At 43.8% G+C, this 24,014-nt stretch overlaps 1 protein-coding gene across 5 annotated transcripts in view; it reads left to right on the top strand.

Annotated features, from left to right (window-relative positions):
* The first annotated feature begins 7,075 nt into the window (after positions 1-7,075).
* The window catches only part of rufy3 (RUN and FYVE domain containing 3), a 70,360-nt gene continuing 53,421 nt past the window's right edge, over positions 7,076-24,014 (top strand). For 2 of the 5 annotated variants that reach the window (XM_069925558.1, XM_069925555.1), the window contains exon 1: positions 7,078-7,383. In XM_069925558.1, coding sequence (XP_069781659.1) covers positions 7,122-7,383 — 262 coding nt within the window. In that variant the 5' untranslated portion in view covers positions 7,078-7,121. Of the gene's footprint in view, positions 7,384-10,332; positions 10,491-24,014 lie in introns of those variants that run through there. The other 3 variants (XM_069925554.1, XM_069925565.1, XM_069925561.1) reach the window with 3 other exon arrangements.

The following is a 24,014-nucleotide window of genomic DNA, read 5'->3' on the forward strand; positions in this document are numbered from 1 at the left end:
CATGAATTGTAGAATCCATACCAGGCTGCTCCAGGAGGCAAGAAAGAGAATGCTTGGGCTCTAGTTGAGTTTTAAATCTTTACTGGAGTTTGGAAAACTGATACCTGTGGCCAAGAAAGACATCAGGGGGATCTGGCTAATGAGAGACCTTAAGGGTGTACTGAGGAACAGTGCAGAGACCTTAAGGGTGTACTGAGGAACAGTACAGAGACCTTAAGGGTGTACTGAGGAACAGTACAGAGACCTTAAGGGTGTACTGAGGAACAGTACAGAGACCTTAAGAGTGTACTGAGGAACAGTACAGAGACCTTATGGGTGTACTGAGGAACAGTACAGAGACCTTAAGGGTGTACTGAGGAACAGTACAGAGACCTTAAGGGTGTACTGAGGAACAGTACAGAGACCTTAAGGGTGTCCTGAGGAACAGTACAGACACCTTAAGGGTGTCCTGAGGAACAGTACAGAGACCTTAAGGGTGTCCTGAGGAACAGTACAGAGACCTTAAGGGTGTCCTGAGGAACAGTACAGAGACCTTAAGGGTGTCCTGAGGAACAGTACAGAGACCTTAAGGGTGTACTGAGGAACAGTACAGAGACCTTAAGGGTGTCCTGAGGAACAGTACAGAGACCTTAAGGGTGTCCTGAGGAACAGTACAGAGACCTTAAGGGTGTCCTGAGGAACAGTAGAGACCTTAAGGGTGTCCTGAGGAACAGTACAGAGACCTTAAGGGTGTCCTGAGGAACAGTACAGAGACCTTAAGGGTGTCCTGAGGAACAGTACAGAGACCTTAAGGGTGTCCTGAGGAACAGTACAGAGACCTTAAGGGTGTCCTGAGGAACAGTACAGAGACCTTAAGGGTGTACTGAGGAACAGTACAGAGACCTTAAGGGTGTACTGAGGATCAGTACAGAGACCTTAAGGGTGTACTGAGGATCAGTACAGAGACCTTAAGGGTGTACTGAGGAACAGTACAGAGACCTTAAGGGTGTCCTGAGGAACAGTACAGAGACCTTAAGGGTGTCCTGAGGAACAGTACAGAGACCTTAAGGGTGTCCTGAGGAACAGTACAGAGACCTTAAGGGTGTACTGAGGATCAGTACAGAGACCTTAAGGGTGTACTGAGGATCAGTACAGAGACCTTAAGGGTGTACTGAGGATCAGTACAGAGACCTTAAGGGTGTACTGAGGAACAGTACAGAGACCTTAAGGGTGTACTGAGGAACAGTACAGAGACCTTAAGGGTGTACTTGGAGTACATCAGTGAATCATTGAAAGCATCAGGCAGAGTTGTTTAAACTGGTTAGGAAGATATAGAAGATACTGGGCTTCATTAATCGGGTCATTGGATACAGATGTAGCAAGATCATGTTCAGACTTTTAAAATTGTTAGTCATACCTAGCTGGTGTGAGGGTCTGCTCACTTTGCTATCAGAAGGATGTGATCATGCTGTAGAGAGAGGATTAACCAGGATATAATCCAGAATTGACCATTTCTGTTATGACGACTCAGGAAGCTTGGTGTATTTTCACTGGATGTAGATTTCGAGGGAGATCTCTTTCAGCTGGGGAGTGGTGAGTACCTGCAATCCATTGAGTGGTCAAGGCTGAGTCACTGACAGCACTTAGAAAGAGTTCAGATGCTTTGGACTATGTGCTAGCCTATGGGGTTTGTTCAGATAGGTGTCCACTGCTCAGCATGGATGGTGGACAGAATGGCCTGCTTCCTTGCTGTGCAATTGTATGACTATAAGGAAATGGCAGTGAAATTAAACAAATAATATTTGAATTAAATTGAATTATTTATTCTCAAATCCACTACTCTCTAGAAGTCAACCTACTGTTGAGTATAACAGGTGATATGGGTGCCTGGAACTCAAGTTGTCTGCTGGTCTGGACAGGCACACAAAATTACAACCCTAATTTTGTATATTTAAGTATGTGACAATAATTGAACATTAACAGGCAGTAAAAAGATTGAAAATGGTGTTTCAAGCTAACAGAGAATTAAAGGAATTGGTTGACAGTTTAAAGGAAATTGATAGACGATGTTTTATTTTGTTTAAAGAAAAGCTGAAAAACAAGTTAAACATGATTTACTGCTTACATATCCAATTGAAAACTGTTAAAAAGCAAGAGTCAGTTTTATATAATGATGACAGGCCAGGGAAATTTTTGGCTAATCAATTAAAAGCTTCTGTTAGAAGGCAGATTACAAAAATTCATAAAAAGGATGGGGATCTGTGACAAACCATAAAGAAAAAAAATTATGCATTGAAAGAATTTTATTCTCATTTGCATAAATCTGAATTTCCTGGCAATACCATTTCATTGAAAAATTTCTTGAGTTAAATTAAACATTCTCAAGTTATCTTCAGAGTTGTACCTTTTTAGACAAACTGTTTCTACAGAAGAAATTGTTAAAGCTATTGGATTTGTTCAATTGGGAAAGGCTCCTAGTCCTGATGGTTATCCTGCAGATTTTTAAAAAATCTTTTATTCATTTATCCCCATTTAAACAGTTCATTCAGATTCTGTAGGCAAGGGTAGTGTCCCCACAATTTTATGGAGCTTTGATCTCTTTGAGCCCCAAAAAGAATAAAGATTTGATGATTGCACCTCCTACAGGCCAATCTTATTATTGAATGTTGATGCAGTTACTTTCTAAAATATTAGCTAATAGGCTGGAATTTTTTTTACCTTTAATTATTTCTAATGATCAGACAGGTTTTATTAAAAATTGTAACTCACATTTTAATATTCGCTGATTATTGAATATTATTTATTCACCATCAGCTAAAATGGTAGAATGTGTAATTTCCCTGAATGCCAAAAAGGCGTATGATAGGGTGGAATGGCAGTATTTGTTTGAAACTTTGAGATTTAATATTGCTCCAGGGTTTGTTTCCTGCCTTCTGTCCTCAGTAATATTCAGTTATCTGCTTAATTTAGGTTATACCGTGGTACTAGACAGGGGTGCCCTCTGAGTCCATTACTGTTTGATTTAGCTTTGGAGCCATTGGCTATAGCTTATTGGGACTTTGAGGATATTAAAGGGATCTGGAGAGGGAAAAGGTTCATAAAGTCTCTGTATGCTGATGATTTGTTACCATACATTTCTGATCCTGAGAAGTCTGTCCCTGTCATGTTGTTATTATTGTTGCAGTTTAGTTTTTTTTTTCAGATTATAAATTAAATCTTCACAAGAGTGAGCTATTCCTTTTTTTTTAATTTTTTTTTTTCACACCATAAATCACATTAGCCATGATATACACTATTTCTTTTCACACATATACAGTGACTTTTTCTCCCCCCCCCCTTTCCTCCCAAACCACCCCCCCCCCCCCCCTCTCAAGCTATTCCCTTTTAATGCTTCCATGCCTATTTAGGTCTTACAGTTACAAAGAATCATAATAATTTATTTAAGGAAAGTTTTATTCCCTTGATTAGACAAGTGAAAGGATCATTGACTAAATGGTCGCCTCCTTCTATGACATTAGTTGGTCGAGTTAACCCCATTAAAATGAATGTTCTTCCCAAGCCACTTTATTTTTTTAAGCAATACCGACTTTTATCCGTAAAATTTTTGAATCTTTGGATTCCATTATTTCCTCTTATATCTGGCAAAATAAGAGTCCAAGATTGACTCATTTTTTTTTTCAAAAAACCAAAAGGGATGGAATGTTGCCTTTGTCCAATGTTAGATTTTAATATTGGGCTATTAACATTCATTATGTTACTTTTTGGATTCAATATTCCGATGTTAGATTGCCCTCTATGGGCAACTTTGAAATTCTAATCAATTAAGAAATTTTCTTTTGTATGGTTGCTTGTCAGCTGCACTTCCTTTTTCTTTAGCTAAGGTTAACAGATGACAGAAACATACTTTACATAGATGGTATCAATTGTGAAGATTTTTTTGACTGAAGAATTTCTCTTTAGCCAGTTTTATATCATTTTTTTTTTCTCCTTCCAGGATTGATCAGACCTTTTCTAAATAGAAAGAGAAAGGTATTGTATGTTTTCAAGATCTATTTGTTGATAGTTGTCTCATGTCTTTTGAGCAACTATTTATTAAATTTAATCTTCCAAATTTACAATTTTTTAGGTATCGGCAGATTAGGAATTTTTTGAATGTCCAGTTAATAAACTTTCCTCATACTCAGGAAGAAGGTGTTGTTGATTTAATTTTCTCTTGCATCCTTCCCAGAGGTCTTAATTGTTCACATTATTGATATATTAAAATTACATTAGAGTCCAATTGATAAGATTAGAAGAGCATGGGAACAGGATTTACAATTAACTATTTCTGACGATTTGTGGGAAAGGATTTTTAAACTTTTAATACATCCTCAATCTGTGCCCTTCATTCACTGATCCAACTTAAGGTTGCACACCGGGCGTACATCTCAAGATAAATTGCCACAAATATTTCCAGTGGTCAATCCCTGTTGCGACAGATATAACAACGGTGTGGCATCATTAGTTCACTTATTTTGGTTTCACCTAACATTGGAATCTCATTGGAAAGAAATTTTTAACACTTTACAATTTTAGTTGTTAATTTACAGCTGAATCCAATTATGGTATTATTTGGAATGGTGATGCCCGTATTGTTGCATTCATGATGCTAATGACTAGAAGATCTATTTTGCTTAGGTGTAAAGATTTAATTCCACCTGCCTATTTCCAGTGGATGTGCCAAACTTTAGCTTGTTTAAATTTAGAGATTAGATATGCTCTAACCAATACTGCTATTGAGTTTGATAGAATGTGGCACGCGTTTATGAATTTCTTTCATGATTTTTAAACCCACTTTAATGATATGTTTTATTATTGTTTTTCCATTCTTGTCAACTATTTTTATTTGTTATGGAACATTTTCTAGTTTATTATCAAATTTAATTGTTTTAAGACATCCCAACTTCTAATTTCTACTATTAGGTTAGGGGGTCAGGACTAGTTTGTTAGTTTAGTTTATATATCTCTATACTGTTTTTTTTTAATTATTTGAACAACAGAGTTGAATCTGATAACAATGAGGAAGGAACTGTCCTTGTACCTGGAGGTTTGTACTTTTGAGCTTGTGTACCTTCAGCCTGAGAGGAGGGAAAAGAAGAGAATGTGGCTGAGGTGGGATGGGCCCTTTAATGTGTTGGCAGCTCTCCTGAGACAGTGAGAGGTGTAGACAGAGGGGACAGGGGTGTATGATGGCCTGAAATGTGTTCACAGCTTTCTGCAGTGTCTTGTGACTTTGAGTAGGGTAGTTCCTGACCCAAGTTGGGATACGTCTGGACAGGATACTTTCTATGGTGCATATATAAAAACTGGTAAGGGACACTGGGAATATGCCAAATTTCTTGTGACTTCTAAGCAAGTGGAGGGGTTACTGTGCTTTCTGGGCCAGTGTTAATGTGGTTTGAGTAGAACAGTCCATTGGTACAATACACAAAAATGTTGGAGACACTCAGCAGGTCACGCAGCATCCATAGGAAGAAAAATGCAGTCAACGTTTTGAGCCTCAGCTCTTTCTCAGGTTTGTCAGGGTATTAACTTTTAAGATCTTAAAGCTCTCTTCCGTCTCCACCTCAGCACCATTGATACAGACAGACATGAGGTCCACCCTGCTTCCTAATCAATGGCCAGCTCTTTTAATTCAGTGGTATTGAAGAAGAGATTGTTTTCCTGACTCCACCAGATTCTCTATCTTCTTCCTGCATCCTACTCATTGTTGTTTCTGTCTGTCTCCACAAAACCTGCAGGATAAGGTCTACAGGCCAAGACTAAATGTGGAATTGGAAGCAATGAAGTTCAGTGAAAAATAATCATTGAATAAATTAATAGCACTAAAATGTGATTAATTCCCAAAACCAGATGACTGGCATTCTTGCATTTGTAGGTGTTGACTGGGGAGATTGTGAATGCAGATTGCTCTCTTCAAACCTTCCATTGATTCCTGAACAGTTCCCACAAATTGGAGCCTAAAACTTCACTATTTAAGAAAGACAGGAGAGAGAAAGAGACTATAAACCAGTTCCTCTGACATCCATGTTGAAATGTATGATTTAGGTAGGGTGGAAGTGAAGTCAGAAAAGATTCTGTTTGAGTTTATTAAAAGGCTACACAAAAAGTTATGAAACAGCATTAGGGTTACTCCACCAAAAAAGGATTGGTTCATGAATGGACAGTGGAATAAACAGGTCATGTTCAGACTGAGAAGCTGCAAAAGTGATGTAACGTTCAATTATATTGTCAGATGTACTGAGGTATACAGTGTAAAGGTTTGTTCTGTGTTTGCTACTGCTTTTACTTCAACCACGGTGTCTCCTAACAAAAGTTAATATGCAGGTTCAGCAAGTAATATTATCATTGCAATGGAATTGGATGCAAGACCAGATATTTTAAGTGAGATTGGTGAAGACAAGGTCATGTTTAGTGGATCAGAGATGGGCAGGTTTGAGAGATGAGTGGCCGATTCCTACTCTGTATTTACTTCTCTGGTGACATTCAAACATTTCACGGGACGCTGATACATTCCCCCAGACGAAAATTTTCACAGACTCCGATGCTGATATAGTAACATTTTCCCGGAATGCTGGTACGTTGGCCAAGACGCCGATTAAAATTTCCCCAGACACCAATAAATTTCCCTGGGACTCCGGTACAATTCCCCCATTTCCTTGAGACGCCAATATATTTCCTCCGTTTCTCCAGGACGCTGCTACATTTCCCCGGGACGTTTTCCATCCCTCCCGGGCCGCCGGTCCATTCCCCCCGAGGCGCTGCTACATTTCCCCGGGCCGCCAGTCCATTCCCCCCCGGGCCGCCGGTCCATTCCCCCCGAGGCGCTGCTACATTTCCCCGGGCCGCCAGTCCATTCCCCCCCGGGGCGCTGATACTCTTTCCCGGTTTATCCACACCCCCTCCCCAGGCCGTCGAGCCATTCCCTCGGGAGACTGGTAAGTATCCTCGGGCCGCCGGTATATCCTCCCCGGGAGGCTGCTACATATCCCCGGGCCGCCAGTCCACTTCCTCCGGGGCGCCGGTTCTTTCCCCTGATCGGGCCCCGGACGGTCTGACAGTCACGCGCTCCGGGGGCAGGACCTGCTGCCGCTGCGCTGATCATGGCGGAGCAGTTGGCAGGGGCTATGAGATTGCAGCAAGTTGAGAAAGCGGCTACAGCAGACGGACGCTTCACCATCCGCCCTGGTGCGCAGGCCAGCAACGGGGAGGCGTGCGGCGCAGCTCGTAGTCCGGCCGAGGCAGACCCCGTCATTTATTTCGTGAAGAAAACATCGCCTTCCGCCGCCGAGAGTTGCGATGGCGTCGGGTTGGTGCACCTCGAATCCTCTCCTCCCGCACTCTCCGCCAAAGTCCCCGCCAGAAGTAAGTCGAGTGCTTCTACTGACCGTTCGCTTTCAGGAGCAGGAGTTGGTCAAACTCTGCAACAGTTGGCCGAACTCTTCCCAGATTCAGCTGTGTGAACTGGGCCGGATTTCAGGGACTCGTGCTAAAGTCCAACCTCAACATGCGGGTAGGCAAAGGGCTGCTTCAAATTAAGAACTGGTTTAAAATCACTTGCATTTCAACCGACTGTGCATTGCCTAACAGGTTGACCGATAGCCCAGCCAGTTTGCACGGAAGTTAAAGCGAGCCGTGTCTGCGGGCTCATGCGAGGGTTGCATTACTGTAAGCCTCAAGAAGAACCTTCATCACCCTGGTCACAGCCACTTCTCACTGCTATCTTGGGGCAGAAGGTACAGAAGTCTGAAGACCAGCACTTGTAGGTTCAAGGTTTTTATCCCAACGGATATAAGGATCTTGAACCTCCAGTACTATCCTCTCCATACCCACTAACTACTCTGGACCACCAAAAGATCGGTTCATTATTGAAATGTCACTTTTTTTTGCACTCGAGATATTTATTTCTCTGACATTTATAGTTATTATCCATTTTTCTGTCTGAGGGTATTATGGTCATTTCATTTCTACTGTTGGTATATCTTGTGTACCTGTGTGACTAGCAAGGAGGAGGTTAGATGTAACTGGAGGCCTATGGAAGGCTGTGATCCAGGTGCAGGTCAATGGGAGAAGGCAGAATAATCATTTGGAATGGACTAGATGGGCCAAAGGGCCTGTTTCTGTATACATCATACTTGTGTATATGACAATAAACTGGTACGTACTTTGAAATGGTTGATAGACCAGGAGGGTACTTTGGAGGTGGACTTCTGAATGCTGCTAACACATGGATCTGAGGGGCATTAAGACCAGCGTAGGTAAGTGGGGTAGGCTTGAGATGCTGAGTGGGCTACTATTTTCTTGTGCTCACTCTGAATGTAACTTGTCACGTTGAGCAGTCATGGGCCAGAGGTTCTAGGGCCTCAGTGGAGATGTTGTGTTTTTATACAGACAATATCCTTGAGGATTTTTTTCTACAAGTGCTTGGTTTCTGTGAAGGAGCTCAGAATAGGTAATCTTAAGTTAGAGTCTAGGGTCAGGCTGACGAGAAATGAACAGCATAGAACCTGCTGGAGGAACTCAGTTAGTCAACATTTTAGGCCAAGACTTTTCATCAGGATCGATTAAGCCAAGCCATCGTAGGCTGCTGAGTTTAAATGGGGCCTCTGTGTTGGGAATGTGGACCTGAGCAAGGAACCCTGAACATTGGTTTATTTATCCTATTGGTGAATCTGGAGGGGTTTTCTATGACAGTGGGGGTTTATATCTTTCCAGAAACTTAAAATGCCTGTTGTGGGTAGACCAGGAGGACAAGGATCTCTGCTGCCAAGTAGACCAGGAGTTTTGTGTCAGATCTTCAAACGTATTTTACCTTGACAGCAACTGTGATGGCACATTGAAGGTGGTGATGGATTGAATCATCAACGTCAGTTGTTACCAAGTGATGGCCTGAGATGTGGTTTCATAGAGGTGTATTTGTTTTGCGAGATTGAGAGCAAGGTGAAACATAGTTTCAGTGACTGAGCCAATCGTAACTCTGAGTTTGTCCTCTAAGCATTAACAAATGAAGTCTAACACCTCTAGGTTCAAGAACAGTTTATTTTCCAGTAGCTGTCGTGCTCTGGAACCTCCCTGTACTACCAGAATCATAAACTACACCCACACCACAGAAAGGTCTGTCTGCACTGTTGAAATACCACTTTTTTTTCTTGCACCATCTGCAACTTTGAATATTATTATCCACCTAAATTTTATATTTGTCATCCCTTTCCCTAGTAGGGTAATTTAATGTGTACCTTTGTAGTTTTTCATAAAATGTACCTGTGTGGCTGCAGAAAGAAACAATTTTGATGCATATACACATTGCCTGCTGTTGTTAGGATGATCTTGGTTCTGGAGTGCAGTCACCATGGGTGGAATAGGTCTTCGTGAGCTCCCTTATTGTGGGATATTGGAGGTGAGATGGGAGAGATTGAGAACCTGTCCGTTAATATCATGATCTCTATGCTGCTGTGGAACAAATGCAAGATGGAGAAGTACTTTTGCCCTCAGCTGAATTTATGGATGGTGTCACACATCCCTCTCAGTTGAGGTAAAGGGATCCCTTGGACAAAGCTGTTTTTGTTGGAGTTGTGTGGTGAAGATCATGTCCACTGCACCTCAGGGTGGGCAGAGACCACGCAGTGATTTGGGGAATGGTGATCTGCCACGCCAGGAGAGGGTTTGAAGGTCCTGGTGAGGATTTCACTTCTGGCAGCAGCTCTTCAGCCATTCCCGGGTACTTTATTTGCTGGGTTCTTTGTTGTCAGGGCAGACACTTCACATGCAACAGGACCCCACCAGCAACAATAGGACCATCAGTTTACGTTGGGCGGTTGAGCAATGAAGATTAATTGGATCTCTGAGGAGAGCTCTGCTACCTTTGGGGGCTTGGCATCCATCCAGGAGAGTTGCTGGGGCTCAACAGATTGTATTTGTAGAATTTGTAGTAGAAGTTGGGCAATGACTCCTTTTTAAAAACAAAAGTAAATGAGCTGGATACAAGTGTAACTCTGTCGCTGAACCACATGAGATATTAGGTTTTAAGGAGTTTGTTAAAGGAAGAGAGAAGAGATGTTTTGGAGGGTGTTCCACAGCACAGGCAGCTGAAGGCACAGCAATGAATTTGAGGGACAGGAGTCAGAGGAGCACAGAGATTTGGGCGAGGGGAGAGAAAAGGTTGTCAAGATAGAGGGTGCTGTGTTAAAACAAGGCTTTAATAAACTGGTCAGTGGAGATCAGCAAGAGCAAGAAATGTGAATGGGGCAGTATGGGTTCGGATGTCACAATGGAAGTTTGGACATGGCCAGATATACAGGGGGGCACAACTCACCAGGTCACACAGCATCCACGAGAAGTAAAGGGCATCCATCATTTTGAGCCTGGGTCCTTTGTCAGATATAAGGCTTGAGAGCAGCAGGAATAACAGAGGGGGAGCAGTGAGAAAGGTTCTCACAGAATTCCCTTCAAAGGCAGGAGGAGAAATTTTTCAGGTAGGCAACCTTCAAAGACACTTCACAGTGGAGTAGCTGACTGGAGTTAAACAGGAAAGTCTGCAGACGCTGGTGTCATGAGCAATAGGAGTCACAAAGCGCCATAGGAAGTAAAGGGTAACCAATGTTTCGGGCGACCAAAGTTGCTTAGTTGAGCTACCTAAAAGAAGATGCCTCTGACAGTGCAGCTTCCCTCGGTGCTGCTCAGGGAGTGTCAGCCCGTGCTTTGAGCTGATTCTTGAACACTGACTTCGAGTGGAAACTGGAGAGTGCTCTGAACCTCTAATGCCTGGTCCCCAGCATTTATTAGCACACTTTATGTCAGATCATTTGAAAAAACAAATCCCCTACGCTAGGCTGAGTTTTCAACTCTTTCTCCTGGATATCAGTTGGGATGGTCTGAGCCACACAACCAACTTGATAAGAGTTCTGTTGTTAGGTTCTCCACTGATTCCTGGAACCAACAAGTCCTTTAATTGGTTAATGGGACCTAGACGTCGCTGGAGAAGTCAGCATTCATTGCCCATCTCTGAATGCCTCTTGGGGAGGTAGGGGGGAGGGGGTTGAGAACCCCTTTGAAACTCTGCAGTCTTGGTGAGGGTGCTCCCACAGTGCTGTTGGGGAGCGAGATCCTGGATTTAGACCTAGTGATGAAGGCTAGATTTCCATGAGTTGGTGTGTGTGAGACATGGAGGTGTTGCTGCAGGCAGTGGTGTTCCCCTGCACCTGTTGCCTGTTCTGGGAGTTATTAAACAATCATTGGTGAGATTACTGTTTCTTATTACATCAGCTGCACACGGAGATTGATGCTGAGTTCTGAAATTACCTAGGAATAGCTCCAGTTGGCCATCCTGCTCCATGACCTCCAATCCCTCATCCCTCTTCATTCCTCTCCTTCTCCCTATCCTTCCTTCCTCTCCAGATTCCTCATTTTATCCCTGCTGTCCAGATCATCCTCTCCCTGGGAGTGTGCTCATGGAGTGGTGAACTTTTTCCTCAATTCCTGATTGTGTGAATTAGTGACACCCTTATCCAGGGCATGTATTTCCTTCTCTGTGGTCCATCCTGTATCATTGAGAGAGGCCTGCCCTGGACTGTTGCCGCAGTGTCCATGGTGCGCAGTCTGCTTGTACTCGAGACTTTCAGGAACATGTTGGCATCGTTTGATCGACCTTGCTGGTGGTTTGCAATGAGCAGAAAGTGGTGATGTGATTCAGTTGCACCAATTATTTCACAGATGGAGAGAGCTGGTACCTTGGAGAGTGTACACATTGTTCCACTCCTTGTGCATGATGGAGGAGATTTGAATTGTTTATTATCATGTGTGCTTAGGAACAGTGAAAAGTTTGATTTTACATACTATATAGGAAAGTCTCCCGTGCAAAGCAGGCTGTGCAATCATTAAACAAATGTGCAAGGTGTTTTGTTACAGCAAGGATGTAGAGAAAAATACAGTTAAACAGTGTAGGAGCATTATCTTTTACCAATGAGAGGTCCATTCAACCCTGATAATGGAAAGAAAGAGTCCTTGAATCTGGAGGCTTGTGTTTTCAAGTTCATGTATTTTCTGTCCGATGGGAGGGGGAGAAGAGAGTGTGACTGTGGTGGGGTGGATTCTTTAATATGCTGTCAGCTTTTCCAAAACACAGGGAGGTGTAGATGGAGTTGATGAATTGGGGGGGTGGGGGAGGTCATTGTGGCTGCCTGATCTGTGTGCATAACTCTGTATTTTCAGGTGGAATAGTTCCCATCCCAAACTAAGATGTATCTAGGCTAGATACTTTCTGTGATGTACTGATTTTTTTTTAAAAATTGGCAAGAGACATTGGAGACGTGCTGAATTTCCGCAAGCTCTCAGGAAGTAGAGTCATTGATGTGCTTTCTTGGTTGTGGTATTAATGCTGTTGACCCAGGACAGCATGTTGGTGATATTCAGTCATAGAAAGCTGAAGCTCACCACCATTGGTGATCTGACCAATTTCCTGTACTGGAGTCCACTCCAAAGGAGTAGGCAGGAAAATCTCAATGGAAGTTCTCCTTTAGACTAATGGTTTATCCATGTCTGTCGAGGAGGTAAGAGGGTGAGCTTCAGAGAAGTGGGTGGGACAGTTCAGGGTCAGTTGGTCAGGGGAGATATGAGTGAAGGGAAGGAGTGACCCACCTCTGTCCGTGTATGAGGGAATTGGTAATCAGTTGTGCTCATCTCCATTGTTGAATGCATACATGAATGGATGGAGCTGGGAGCAAAAGACTGATGTTGGTGAATTTTATTTCTGGTGACCAAACCGAATATCTTTTTTAGTTCAATGCTGTAATCTTCTCTGTGTGAGACGCCTTGGTGCACCTGCAGTTCATTTCCTGCCTGTTGATTTCAATCTTTTCAGACATCCTGTTGCTCTGGGCAACTTGGAACAGATGGCAAATCTGTATAATGCAGTGGTGTTTTGGATGTAGGTTTTTTAAAAAAAACATTTCAGTTCCATTTTACAAATTTAGCATTTGTTTTGGGAGGCATAACAGGAAGCAAATTGCATTTAAAAGGAAGCAATTCTGTCATCTGGCTTTTTGTACCTTCACTAAAAGCAGAAACAAAATATTTTGCATAAAGAAAGAGAAAAATTTGCAGGAAATACTCAACAGGTCAGACAGTATCTGTGGAAAGAGAAACAGTTGATTTTTCAGTTTCTGTTACATTTTAACTTAAGAAGTCCAGCTTTTTTTATTTGCCAGGTAATTTAAAACCTATTAGGCAGTGATTTTGAAAAATGTTTAATGTGTTTTTCTCTTGAAACACTTTGCAATTGGGGTGTTCGTAGGTCAGAGAAAGCTACAGCGTGGTACAGGCCCTTCGGCCCATGATTCATTGTGAAACATTGTGGGGCGGCATGATTGGCGTAGCAGTTAGCGCAACACCTTTACTACGCCAGCGATTGTGACTGGGGTTTGAACCCCACGCTCTCTGTAAGGAGTTTGTACGTTCTCCCCATGACTGCGTGGATTTGCCCCAGGGGCTCTGGTTTCCTCCCACCATTTGAAACCTACGGGGTGGGTGGGGGGGGGAATGTGCAGATTAATTGGGTGTAAATTGGGCGGCACAGACTTGTTGGCCAAAATGGTCTGTTACCGTGCTTGATATCATAAATGAAATTAGACTTTGGATGAACAAGAACCCACAAACAAAATGAAAGAAGCGACACTTGCCTGGGTGAGTGCAGTTTCATCAACACTTGAGAAGCTCGACACCATTCAGGACACAACAGCCCAATCGATAAACTCTCCAACCACTCAATTTTAACATTTAAGAAGAATTTGGTCAGGTACATGGATGAGAGAGGTATGGAGGGCTATGGACTGGGTGCAGGTCATTGAGACTAGGCAAAAGAAAATGGTTTGGCACAGACTAGAAGGGCTGTAGTGTTCTAAGGCAGCAAAAGCAAGGCGACTCCCACCCCTTCTGACCCACACACTATCCTGTCAAGGATATCACTGCTCCTTCACCCTAAAAATCCTTGTACTCCTTTCCCATCACCACTGTGGGGGCATCCACATCTCAAGGACTGCAGCGGTTCAAGAAGCTAGCTTACACCACCTTCTCGAGCAATTCAGGATGGGCAACTAAATCCTGGCTCGACCTGTGAAGTCCACAATCTTGAATGAATTAAAAAGAACATGAAATGGTTTACTTGTTGAAGGAAGAGGAGGTGCTCTCTGGGTCTATGGAGGGTTTCTTCACCCATGGAGAGAGGAGGCTTGACTGTGCCTGAAGGTGGAGTGGATGTCAGCTGGTTTGGCCATATACAAATTGGATATTCTACCCTTAGCTTGAGTAGCGAGGAGGTGGGAGTACCCTCTACCCTACCAGACTGGCACTCAAGAGAAACATTTTACACAATGCTGGACATGCCAAAGCATTCTTCACCTGTTGAGAGTTAGTGTTACGGTTCAGGCACAGTAAGATCCCAGGAACAGCAAGGAGGCAGTGTGCAGACAGTGAGATGGGTAATGTCTGTATGAAGACTATGTGCAGGGGTTGGTGACTGGTGCAGGATCTGGGTTCCAGGTAATGCCTCTGTCCCTCGTCATGGCCCTCTGTGGTGATCACTTGCATATGCTCTCGCCTACTTTGGGTACATGTTGGATCCCCTGCTTGACACCCCTTTCCCTTCCCCACACAACTCCCCTCCTCTGCATCATGCACCCTTCCCCACATGACGCTCCCCTTCCATGTAAGAACCCTCCCCTGCATCTCATCCTGGGAGAATGGGCAAGATCAGTCTATAGTGAGGAGGGTGAGACAGGGCAGCTGAGAGGGGAAAGGGGTCGTGAATAAACAGTTGGGGAGGGATGAGGAGGAGGAGATCAGGGTGATGGGACGGGCCTAGGAAAAAGGTGTGAATGTGCAAGTGTGTATCTGCCTGTCCTTGAGTCTACATGTGTCTGTCTCCGCATCAGATCAGTCAGCATCTGTATGGCCTTCTGTGTGCTGGGAAGGGGATTGTTGTGTGGGGGAAGGAAGTTTGTTTAGCTTTCTGTAGTTTTGATTGAATCCTACGATGCAGAGATTTCCAAAGGTTCAGAAGAGAATACATTCCTCCTCATTCTCATCTGAAAACACCGGACCCTTATTCTGAAACGATGGCCTCTGGTCCTGGGATCCCCACTCTCAGCACCCATCCAGACAGCCTTCCCTTGAACCTTGCATTCTTCACTAAGATGCACCTCTCTTTGTGCAGAGTCAACATTTCCACCAACATTAACCCTTCATCCCATTAAACCTTTGTACTGTCGTAGACTTGTACAGCATAGAAACGAGGCCTTCAGTCCATTGTTTCCCCTTCTCTGTTTTGCCTATTTAAATATCATAAAGTGACTGTATCTGATTTCACTACCTCCTCTTGCATTGAGTTCCAGATATCAGCCATGCTTTGTGCAATAAACCATACCCTTAAAACTTGTTCCTCACACCTTAAACCATACCCATTGTGTTTGCTAACTTTAATACTATCTCTCCCATCTATTCTTTTCACAAAGTTATACTCTACCCTCAGCCTCTTTTGATCCAGCCTGTTAAATGTCTCCCCACAGTGAAAGTCCTCTAGTCCAGATGATCCAGAGCATTACAGCACAGTACAGGCCCTTCAGTTGACCTTTATAAACCTACACCATCAATCTAACCCTTCCATGCCTCACTCTCAACCAAGTATTTGTTCTTGCATTCACGTGTCTATCTAAGAGTCTTTTAAATGTCCATATAGTACCCGCCTCAACCAGCAGCCCGGCAATGCATTCCAGATGCCCACTGCACCCAGTGTTTTACCAAAAAAAAAACCTCTGATGTCTCCCCTAAATTTTCCTCCATTTACCTTAAGTGGATGCCCTTTGGCATTGGCCATTACATTTTTCAAAAGATAGCCTTTATTCACAATAAATTTATTACAAATGAGAAAACCATTCAGTCTTCTCACACCCCTAGTGTCAATCATATCTATACATTCGCATCAATATACATTGTTACATTTGTTCTCTCAATACACCATTACCACCCTTGTGGTACCTTGTCGCTTCTCCCTCATTTCCCCCCCCTCCTCCCGGTTGTTTGAGGGATTTCCCCTGGTCTCAGCCCCTCAATGCTGGGTAATGGGAGGACTCTTGACTGTAGTCCTACACTACAGTGTCCTCACATTGTCCACACCAAACCTCAGTGCGTCCCTTATGTAAGGTAAAACATCATGAGATGGGAATGTGTAAGGAGTTACCCTGCCCTGTACAGGGCTGTAACAAGATGTAAATGCATCCTTGTACTTACAAGATAAGAGAGACATTGATGGATTGAGAGGCAGGAAGCTAGCAGGGAAAGGATAGCAACAGTTTTAGTCATTGGACAAGTAATGATATGATGATGTTCTAAGCATGTATCCAAGGGTATAAAAAATCACCATTTTGCTGATAACGGCAGAATGCATTCTCCGACTAACATGTTTAGTCGCAAGTGTTACAATCCGGTAATAAAGAACAAAGAACCCTGATTTCGACTCAGCCTGGTGTTTGTCTCACTCATTCATGAACAAAGCAGACCTAACACTTAGTACATACACCTGTAGCCTGAAATCTCCCAGTCAGCAGCAGTTCCTTAGTGACATCTTCATCTCCTGAAAGACCAACAGGTTTTTGCAGACTAAGGTGTGTCTTTCTCCGAGTTGATGGTCTTCCAACAGTTCTGGATGTCTGACTCCATGTGCATCCATGGGAATAGCCAGTAGAATCTTCTGTCACATTGCTGCTGAGGATGAATGGTGACAAAGACCCCTGCATCCTTCTCCACATACTCTTAGTGAATCTGCATTTAGCAAAGAGGTGGACAACTGTCACCACTCCACCGAAGTCATGTTGAGGACAACGTGTGCGGTCAGTGATGTTCCAGTTGTTCAGAAAGGATCCGACTTGGAGGGCTCCTCTCACCACCAGCCAGTCCAGGTCCTGGTGCATTTTTGTGAGCACTGGCAATGGGGCAATTTGCCAGATGATCTTGACAGTCTGCTCAGGGAACCACCCCACTGGGTCCATTGAGTCTTTGTCTCTCAGTTTCTGCAGTTGGGTTCTATGCTGACCACTGTCTGATGGTATTGGTCTGGAAAATATTTTCCTTGAAGGATAGGTGATATGGCAAAGTTCAGTCAATTGGGACATTGTGCAACAATAGGGCCACGGCTATCCTTTACAGCATCTGGGACAGGTAAAACCTCAGCACGTTTGGTACCTTGGTTCTACGCACAGCCTGATTCAGCCACACATGAAGGTGGCCATGTTGGGTAGCCCTTGCCCCCATTGCTTAGTGACTTGTATGTGGTGACCCTTCGGACCCTCTCCATCTTGGATTGCCATGTGAACTGGAAAACAGCTCTGGTGACCACCAGGGCGGAGGTGTGGGTGATGGGCCACCCCTGTGCCACTTACAGCAGTCCCAAGCGAACCTCTCAGTCGATGACCAGGTTATTCCCCATTATTGAGAGGGAATGCCATACCCACAGACCAAATTTCAGATGGACCTTTGCGATCTGCTCTGATCAATTCTTCTTATATGCCTTGACCCCACCAAACCAGATCCCCAACACTTTCAGGTGATCATATCTTACTCTGAAAGGGATGATGGACCGGTTGGAGCAGTTACCGAAGAGCATTGCCTTGCTCTTATTCAGGTTTACCTTGGCACTGATACAGTCCCAAACTGGCCTTACATGCTGATTAATTTGTGGACCGATTGTGTGTGAACAAACAGTGATGTTGTCTATATACTGTACAGGGAGGCCTTGACCTGAGTGCCTCCACTGCCTGGCAACGTCGCTCCTCATGTGCTTTCATTCGTCCATTACTGCCTGGGAAAAAGGGTGCTGACCTTCCACCCTGTACGTGCCTCTCGTAATCTTCCACACATCTATTAAATCGCTTCTAATTGTCTGTTGCTTATCCGGGTTAGGATAACCCTCAACCACTGTGGACTTGTCGCTGAGGTTGTGGAGTCTAGGGCTGTGTACTACATCTAACTTTTACACCTGATACACTGTGTCAATGTGCAAATGGGACAGGTTGAGCAATAGTTAAAAAAATAATTGTAGGGCATCAGGAGAACAGGTTGTGAAGGAAGTAATGTATTGGACAATTCTTCCACAAAGACTAGGACTCACTAGGACTAAATCCTGGAACTCCCTCTCCAACAGCACAATGGGAGCACCTTCATCCCCTCATCAGGGTTGCAGCAGTTCAAGAAAATAGGACTCACTAGGACTAAATCCTGGAACTCCCTCTCCAACAGCACAATGGGAGCACCTTCATCCCCTCATCAGGGTTGCAGCAGTTCAAGAAAATAGCTCACCCCTACCTTCTCAAGGACAATTAGGGATGGCCTTGCCAGCAACACCACATCTTGTGATGAACTTTGGAGCACAGCAGAATTCAACATGGATGGTCCAAGAGGTGGCACATTCCCATAAAGCTAAAGAATTGAAACAGAATTGTGTGGGACTAGGAAATTGAAAATCATGCATATCTGGAACTACCAGATTGAGTCGCATCTATGGGAAAGAGGGATTAGCAAGTCCTGTCAAACACTAAACCTTCCAGCAAATAAAAACTCTGTTGGAGGAACTCTGCAAGTCAAGTGGCATCAGTGGGAGGAAGGTTTTCCTCTCTCTACCTTTTCCTGGCAGCTACCAATCTGCCTCCCAACTCGACTCTTCACCCTCCCCATTTCTCTGTCATTCTTCATCCCTTTCTGTTTCACCAATCTCTTACTGGCCCCTGTCCAACCTATTCCATACTGTCCTCATCATACTGACATCTCCCCTCTGCCCTTTCAGTTTTGAGGAAGGGTTCTTGCCCGAATTGTTGACCATTCTTCCTCTCCCATGGATGCTGCTCAACCTGTTAAGTTCCCCCAGCAAATTGCATTTTGCTTCAGGTTCCAGCGTCTGCAGTCTCTATTGTCTGTAACTTAACCTTTCAGAATGTACCAGTTTATGGTCTTTGTATTTAAGTGCAGCCATTGTAACTTTGGGGACATGGCAGCAGGTAATGTTAGCTCCTGTTGTCCTCTTCCTCACTGCAACTTGTACCTTCCCTCCAACACTCCCCATGGAGAAGGAGGATAATTTTCGGACCTACCTGTTGAACCCACGGTGACTGCAAGCCTCAACAAGCAGATGACGTTTACATTTAGAGGAGACAATGGCATGATGGTGTTATCACTGGATTAATCCTCTTGATGTGCAGGGCGAAGACTTGGGTATCTGGCTTTGAATCCTACTGGGCAGATAGTGTTAAATGCATTTACGAATTTTGGAATTTAAAAAGTGTAACAGAAAACATGGTCGATGGATGTAAAAACCCATCTGATTTGCTAGTTTGGACTCAGGCTTGAATCGTTGGTTACCCTTTACTTCCAGTAGATATAGCGAGACCTGTTGAGTTTCTCCAGCATCTTTGTGTATTGCACTTGACCCCAGCATCTGCAGACTTTCTTGCTTAACCCCTGGATAACTAAATGTCCTGTAGTGGAAGAAATCTACCTTCCTTACCTGATCTGGCCTATACATAGGACTCTAGACAATTCCTGCCCTTAAAATGGCCAAACAAACCATTCAGTTTTAACCATGTCAGTTGGGTGGCACAGTTGGTATAGCAGTTAGCGCAACGGTATTACAGCAAGCTGAGTTCAAATCCGGGACTGTATGTTCTCCCCGTGACCTGTATCGGTTTTCTCCAGGTCCTCCGGTTTCCTCCCACCCTCCAAAATACATGAAGGGTTTGTAGGTTAATTGGATGGCATGGGTTTCTTAGGCTGGAAGGGCCTCGTATTGTGCTGTATTGTTAAAATTGAAACTGCTTCAAAGTCACAAAGAATAGAAGACAAAATAGATGAGTTTCTAGCTAAAATTTAACTACCGAAATTGCAAGAAGAGGAGCAAAATAAATTAATAAAATCATTTTTATTTAAAAAAAATGGAGGATATTCAAAAAAGAAATTTTGAGGGTACAGAGTAGATATGTCCTAGTGAGGATCAAAGGAAAGGCTGGAAGTCATAGGGAGGCTTGGTTTTCGAGGAATATTGGAAATTTGGTTACGTGAAAAAGGGAGGTGTACAAGAGGTATAAAGAGCAAGGAGATGAGAATTTGAAGGAGGACTACAAGGTGTGTAGAAGGAATCTAGAAATTAGAAAGGCCAAAAAAAGGCACGAAGAGGCTTTGGCAGACAGAGTAAAAATAAATCCAAAGGGTTTCTATAGGTACATTAAAAGTAAAAGATTAGTGAGGGATAAAATTGGACCCCTTGTAGATAGCGAGGGTAGGCTGAGTGAGAAGTCAGAGGAAATGAGGGAAATTTTGAATGTTTTCTTTGCCTCGGAATTCACTAGGGAAAAAAATAATGAACCAGTTGAAGTAAAGAAAAATAGTGGGGAGGTAATGAAGCATATAAGGATAACCGAGGAGGTAGTGATGGCTGTGTTGAAAAAGATAAAGGTGGATAAATCTCCGGGACCAGACAAAATATTCCCAAGGAGACTCAAGGAGGCTTGTGGACAGATAGTGGGGCCATTAACAGAGATATTTAGGATGTCACTGGCCACGGGGGTAGTGCCAAAGGATTGGAGGGTTGTGCATGTGGTTCCGCTGTTTAAGAAAAGGTCCAAATGTAAACCTGGGAATTATAGGCCCGTGAGTTTGACATCTGTGGTGGGCAAGTTGATGGAAAGTGTTCTGAGGGATGCTATTTACAAATATTTGGAGGTATAGGGATTGATAGGGAGTAATCAGCATGGTTTTGTCACGGGCAGACCATGCTTGACAAACCTGATTGAGTTTTTCGAGGGGGTTACAAAAAAGGTTGATGAAGGGAAAGCTGTGAATGTTGTCAATTTAGACTTTAGTAAAGCTTTTGACAAAGTTCCCTACAGGAGGTTAGGAACAAAGGTGGAAGCATTAGGTATAAATAAGGAGGTAGTGAAATGGATTCAGCAATGGTTGGATGGGAGGTGTCAGAGAGTAGTGGTAGAGAATTGTTTGTCCAATTGGAGGCCGGTGACTAGTGGAGTTCCTCAGGGATCGGTCCTGGGTCCACTATTGTTTGTTATATATATATTAATGATCTGGAAGTAGGGGTGGAGAATTGGATCAGCAAGTTTGCGGATGATACAAAGATTGGTGGTGTTGTGGACAGTGAGGAAGATTACCGTAGATTAAAAGGTGATTTAGGAAGGCTGGAGGTGTGGGCTGCGAAATGGCTGATGGAATTTAATACAGATAAGTGTGAGGTGTTACATTTTGGAAAGGCAAATCTAAATAGGTCATATGCATTAAATGGTAGGCTATTGAGATGTGCAGAGCAACAAAGGGATTTAGGAGTGATGGTAAATAGTATCCTCAAGGCTGATACTCAGGTAGATGGTGTGGTGAAGAAGGCATTTGCAATGTTGGCCTTCATAAATCGGAGTATTGAATTCAAGAGTAGGGAGGTTATGATGAAATTGTACAAGGCATTGGTGAGACCAAATTTGGAGTACTGTGTACAGTTTTGGTCACCAAATTATAGGAAAGATATAAACAAAATAGAGAGAGTGCAGAGAAGGTTCATGATAATCTTGACAGGATTTCAAGGTTTGAGTTACAGGGAAAGGTTGTGCAGACTAGGGCTTTTTTCTCTGGAGCATAGAAGATTGAGGGGGGACTTGATAGAGGTGTTTAAGATTTTAAAAGGGACAGACAGAGTAAATGTGGATAGGCTTTTTGAATTAAGAGTGGGGGAGATTCAAACTAGAGAGCAGGGTTTAAGATTGAAGGGGGAAAATTATAAGGGGAACATGAGGGGAAATTTCTTTACGCAAAGGGTGGTAGGGATGTGGAATGAGCTTCCGGCAGATGTGGTTGAGGCGGGATCATTGGTTACATTTAAGGAAAGACTGAATAGTTTCATGGAGAGGAGAAGACTGGAGGGGTATGGACCGGGTGCTGGTCGGTGGGACTAGGAGGGTGGGGATTTGTTATGGCATGGACTAGTAGGGCTGAACTGGCCTGTTCTGTTTTGTAAGTGTGGTTATATGATTTGAAATAGAGGAAATACAAGATATATTAAAAAAAACTATAGAACAATAAAACGCCGGGAGAGGATGGACTCCCAATAGAATTCTATAAAACATTTAAAGACTTATTAATTCCTCCTCTCCTGGAAGTAATGAACCAAATTGAAGAAACACAAAACATGCCAGATTCATGCAAAACAGCAATACCAAAGACGGGGAAAGATCCACTAACACCAGCATCGTATAGACCAATATCTCTACTTAACACAGATTATAAGATAATAGCTAAACTATTAGCAAACAGATTGGCCGACTGTGTACCAAAAATAGTAAAACTAGATCAAACTGGATTTGTTAAGAAAAGACGAACAATGGACAATATCTGTAAGTTCATTAACTTAATCCATGCAGTACAAGGAAACAAGACGCCAACAGTGGCAGTTGCCTCAGATGCAGAGAAAGCCTTTGACAGAGTAGAGTGGAACTATTTATTCAAAGTACTACAGAGGTTCAACCTACCAGAGAAATATATTAATTGGATTAAAGCATTATATAAGGGATCATTGGCGAAGGTGACAGTAAATGGATATATATCAAGCCAATTTAAATTAAGCAGATCGACTAGGCAGGGATGTCCACTATCTCCCTCACTGTTCACGTTAGCTATAGAACCACTGGCAGAACTGATAAGAACAGAAAATAAAATAAGAGGGATAAAAATAAAAGAGAAGGAATATAAAATCAGTCTATTAGCAGTTATAGTATACTTCTTCTTTGGCTTGGCTTCGCGGACGAAGATTTATGGAGGGGGTAAAAAGTCCACGTCAGCTGCAGGCTCGTTTGTGGCTGACAAGTCCGATGCGGGACAGGCAGACACGATTGCAGCGGTTGCAGGGGAAAATTGGTGGGTTGGGGTTGGGTGTTGGGTTTTTCCTCCTCTGCCTTTTGTCAGTGAGGTAGGCTCTGCGGTCTTCTTCAAAGGAGGTTGCTGCCCGCCAAACTGTGAGGCGCCAAGATGCACGGTTTGAGGCGATATCAGCCCACTGGCGGTGGTCAATGTGGCAGGCACCAAGAGATTTCTTTAGGCAGTCCTTGTACCTTTTCTTTGGTGCACCTCTGTCACGGTGGCCAGTGGAGAGCTCGCCATATAACACGATCTTGGGAAGGCGATGGTCCTCCATTCTGGAGACGTGACCCATCCAGCACAGCTGGATCTTCAGCAGCGTGGACTCGATGCTGTCGACCTCTGCCATCTCGAGTACTTCGACGTTAGGGATGTAAGCGCTCCAATGGATGTTGAGGATGGAGCGGAGACATCGCTGGTGGAAGCGTTCTAGGAGCCGTAGGTGGTGCCGGTAGAGGACCCATGATTCGGAGCCGAACAGGAGTGTGGGTATGACAACGGCTCTGTATATGCTTATCTTTGTGAGGTTTTTCAGTTGGTTGTTTTTCCAGACTCTTTTGTGTAGTCTTCCAAAGGCGCTATTTGCCTTGGCGAGTCGTTGTCTATCTCATTGTCGATCCTTGCATCTGATGAAATGGTGCAGCCGAGATAGGTAAACTGGTTGACCGTTTTGAGTTTTGTGTGCCCGATGGAGATGTGGGGGGGCTGGTAATCATGGTGGGGAGCTGGCTGATGGAGGACCTTCCAGGCAAACCTCAAAGCAAAGCTCGACGATGCAATCCGCCTCACGGACCCGTCCCCTGAAACCCTCTGGGATCAGTTGAAGACTACCATACTGCAATCCACTGAAGAGGTACTGGGCTTCTCCTCCAGGAAAAACAAGGACTGGTTTGACGAAAACAGCCAGGAAATCCAGGAGCTGCTGGCAAAGAAGCGAGCTGCCCACCAGGCTCACCTTACAAAGCCGTCCTGTCCAGAGAAGAAACAAGCCTTCCGTCGCGCATGCAGCCATCTTCAGCGCAAACTCCGGGAGATCCAAAATGAGTGGT

This window comes from Narcine bancroftii, chromosome 3, assembly GCF_036971445.1.
Source record: "Narcine bancroftii isolate sNarBan1 chromosome 3, sNarBan1.hap1, whole genome shotgun sequence".
NCBI lineage: Eukaryota > Metazoa > Chordata > Chondrichthyes > Torpediniformes > Narcinidae > Narcine > Narcine bancroftii.